This window comes from Salvia splendens, chromosome 14 (assembly GCF_004379255.2).
Source record: "Salvia splendens isolate huo1 chromosome 14, SspV2, whole genome shotgun sequence".
NCBI classification, from domain to species: domain Eukaryota; kingdom Viridiplantae; phylum Streptophyta; class Magnoliopsida; order Lamiales; family Lamiaceae; genus Salvia; species Salvia splendens.
In genome coordinates, this window is record NC_056045.1 from 26,831,185 (window position 1) to 26,835,258 (window position 4,074).

Below are 4,074 nucleotides of genomic sequence, written 5' to 3' on the forward strand. Positions count from 1 at the left end.
GTCCATATTCATTTATGGTAACATTTTTCCTTCTTTTCTTTTACTTTATCATTTATGGTCCCACCACCTACTACACAATTTCAACTACTTTTTCTCCGTCTCTCTACTTTACCAATTACACATCAAAACTCGTGCCAACCCTAAATGGCCTATTTCTACGGGACGTAAGGAGTACTATATTTGGTAAATAGACCATATATTCCACTAACTCATTCAACTCACATTTTATTATAAAACTAATACAGTACATAAAAGTAGCCTTCACATTCCACTAACTTTTCTACCCACTTTATTGCATGAAGTCAAACAATTTTTTAAAATCCGTGTTGATCAAATACGAGGGATGGAGTACTACATTGAATCGTATAAAATTTATATATATATAGAGAGAGATTTGATATACGAGCGGCGATTGATTACCACCACACCACCTCACCTCACTTCTCTCTTTTTTGTATGTGAAGCATCTCACATTCTCTATATCTCTGTGCACATTTTTTATCACATACCGAATTGAATAAATATAATATAAGAAATTAAGAATGGTGCAGTGCACCTTTACCCATACAAAAAATGATAGTAAATATACAATAGAAAATTACTCCCGTTCTTGCTCTAGACTGTCCGATTAGTGATTAACAAAATAAGTAATTGCGTAGAAATAGTAGTTAGGTGTAACTCTCATAACTAATTAAAATAATCAATCGCTGCCATTTGTGCATTCCTCATAAATATACAAACTTTAATTTGTACATTTTATACCAGCTGACCCGGGACCATTCCGCATACCCCCATAGTATAATAATACACACTTTTGTAAATTTTACTTTCATTATTATGTTTATATATCAATTATAATATTTTATTAACATTTTTTTATATCGAAGTTAATTAATCTCATAAAATATTTTATAAACAACCTCCACAAATCAATTAAAAAGATATATAAATTAAATAGTATTTTAATAAAAAAATATACACCGAAATGAACGAGGATTGGGTATTGAAATCTTTGTTCTCATGCGCACCTCCAGCTTTTCGCCCTATAATATTTTGTCCTTTTTGCACTTTTCTCCCCACCTTTATGGTTTATCATCCCTTTCCCTCCATATTTTCCCTCCCTTTTTCACTTTTATTTTTTTAATCTTCAATTAAGTTTTGAATTACCAATTATAGGAGTACAAAGATAGTAACCCCGATTAAATAAAATAATGACCCCATTAATAAAATTTCAAATTTTATAGTACTACATATTTCACATGCCAATATCTTTTGTATACCCTTTAATACCTTTTGTACAAATCTTATTCAGATCAAGATTCAAGATTATTCCAAATCCTCTTTTCCTCACTGTCAATTTAGTATTGGCTTTTAGTGTTTAGAAATTGAAATAAATTAAAATACGAGTACGATTTCATTTGTAACTACTTGTCTACTTATGGCATGCTATAAACTATACTATTGCATACCAAAACAAAATAAATATACCCAAGATGTTATTGTCAATTCTGACTTTTTCTCTTGTTTTATTGCTGTTAAGGGAGACTTTTTCTCTCGTTAAGTGTACGTCTTAATCAAGAGCAAAACATTTGAGTAATAATTTATTGACTTGATCATAATGTAATGTTAGTATTTATTAAAGTAGAAACAGTTGCCGTGTTGCGTCATTTATTTAATTAAACTAGGATTAGCTCTTTCTATGATTAAGCAATAAATCACTAAATTAAAATAATGTATTGATTATATAATGATTTACCGTAATTGGAAATCGAGCGTTTGCATTTCCCGTGTATTCACACACAGCCCTTCCTCCGCCGCGCCGACGCCATGAAGGAAGAGCCGATCAATTCCGCCGTCGCCGAAGTACAGCAGCAGCTCCACTCTCTCTTAGACTCCGTCTCCCGCGTTCAAATACTCAAGGGCAAATGGTCGCTCATAGCCACGAAGCTCACTACATTAAACAACCGCCTTTCCAATCTATCCACCGCCGCCGCCGCCAATAACCCCCTCTCCTCCGACCTCCTCCGCTCCGTCTCCTCCACGTGCTCATCCGCCGCCTCCCTCTCCGCGCTCTGCCACTCCCCTACTCCACCCGCGGGAAAGCTCAAAACGCAGAACGACGTTGACTCCTTGTCGGCGAAGCTCGACGCGCACACCAGCGATCTCGAGGTCATCGTCCGCAGCGGCGTGCTCGCGGAGAACGCCGATGCGGTTATCAGCAGGAGAGAATCCGCCCGTGGAGAAATCCGGTACTTGATTACTCGGCTGCAGATCGGGTCAACCGAGTCGAAGAGCTCCGCCCTAGAATCGCTCAACGGTTTATTGCAGGAGGACGGGAAGAATCTGCTGATTGCGGTAGCGCAGGGGATAGTTCCGGTGTTGGTGCACCTTCTCGACTGCAGCAATTCACCCGAATTGAAGGAGAAATCGGTCAGCGCGATCGCGAAAATCTCGACCGAGGATTCGAGCAAGCACGTTTTGATGGCGGAGGGTTTGGTATTGCTGAACAATTTGATGCGTGTGCTCGAATCCGGGAGCGTATTCGCCAAGGAGAAGTCGTGCATCGCGCTTAGGGTTTTGAGCAATTCGAAGGAAAACGCGAGGGCGATTGGATCGAGAGGAGGAATCTCGTCGCTGCTGGACATTTGCCGAGAAGGCTCCCCCAATTCGCAGGCGCTGGCGGCTGGGGTTTTGCGGAATCTCGCCGTTTTCGAAGATGTGAGGGAGAATTTCATCGAGGAAAACACAGTATTGATACTGCTAGTATTGTGCGATTCAGGTACAGCGTTGGCGCAGGAGAATGCGATTGGATGCTTGTGCAATTTGATGGCGGAAGACGATGGTTTGAAGCTGCTAGTTGCAAGGGAAGGTGGAATTCAAACGCTCAATGATATCTGGAGCTCTTCTCCAACTGCTCAGACTCTGGAGGTGGTTGTGGAGATGGTGAGAGCAATGGCTTCCTGCCCGAACATCGCTGAATTCCTAGTTGCAAACGGCTTCCTAAGCCGCTTAGTTAGTGTACTAAGCTGTGGCGTTTTAGGCGTTAGGATCGCAGCTGCCAAAGCTCTGTCTCATTTGGCTTACAACACCAAAATAAGGAAGGAATTGGGGGAAATGGGGTGCATTCCTCACCTTGTGAGCATGTTGGATGGTAAGGCAGTCGAGGAGAAGGAAGCCGCGGCTGAATTGCTATCAAATCTCATGAATTATCCCGGAAATAGGAGGATTTTAAGCAAGGAAGACAAGGGGATTGTGTGTGCAGTTCAGCTACTGAATCCTTCACTAGACACCTTGGATAATAAGAAGCATGCCATGTCGATATTAGGATCGCTGCTGCAGAGCAAGAAATGCCAGAAACAGATAGTGGCAGCTGGCGCCTCTGCTCACTTGCAGAAGCTCGTGGAGGCCGAGGTTGAGGGTGCTAAGAAGCTCCTCGACAGCCTTGGACGGGGGAAGCTGTGGGGCATCTTTGCCCGCTCTTGACAATGCCACCACCCACCTGAGGTGATTGTGTCTCAGTCTCTCTATGTAACATAATTTATCTTTCTTTTTTGCTCTGTGATTTGTTTTTTGGTTCTGTTTTGTTAGTTTTCTTACACTTTGTTTATAAACTGTGGTTAAAGTTTGTGGTAGGAAAGTAAATGTGGTTAGCTGATGAAAGTTTGTGGTGTATAACTAACATGATTAGTTATTTGTGTTCCATCACAATGAAATGCAATAAACTAAATTGACATGAGGCAATGGTGTTTCTGCAATCCTTTTGCCGTTTGGGTTCGTTTGCTTCGTTGGAAGCTATAGCTTTGCCTTCGTTACTCGGGAACTTGCTAGAGTAAGCAGTTGCATCTGCGCATTTCTTGAGCTGAGAGGTGAGTTTTCACATTCCCAGTCTGGAAATTCCATCATGTGCTGTTATTCTGTGATGGAAATAATTTGGATGTTTATTGATATGTATGCTTCAATTTGTCAATGGATTTTATAAAATAAATTGGTTATGTGATGTTAATTTCAGTTATGGGGTGTTGTTGGCTGTGACAATGTTAATTGAGGTTAGTTGTGTGATGTGGACCAGGGCAG

At 40.9% G+C, this 4,074-nt stretch overlaps 1 protein-coding gene across 1 annotated transcript; it reads left to right on the forward strand.

The window, feature by feature from the left end:
• The first annotated feature begins 1,719 nt into the window (after positions 1-1,719).
• LOC121763572 lies at positions 1,720-3,741 on the forward strand. Its single transcript, XM_042159616.1, has one exon. The coding sequence runs from the start codon at positions 1,828-1,830 to the stop codon at positions 3,481-3,483; it is 1,656 nt and encodes a 551-aa protein (XP_042015550.1). The 5' UTR covers positions 1,720-1,827; the 3' UTR covers positions 3,484-3,741.
• The last annotated feature ends 333 nt before the right edge of the window (positions 3,742-4,074 follow it).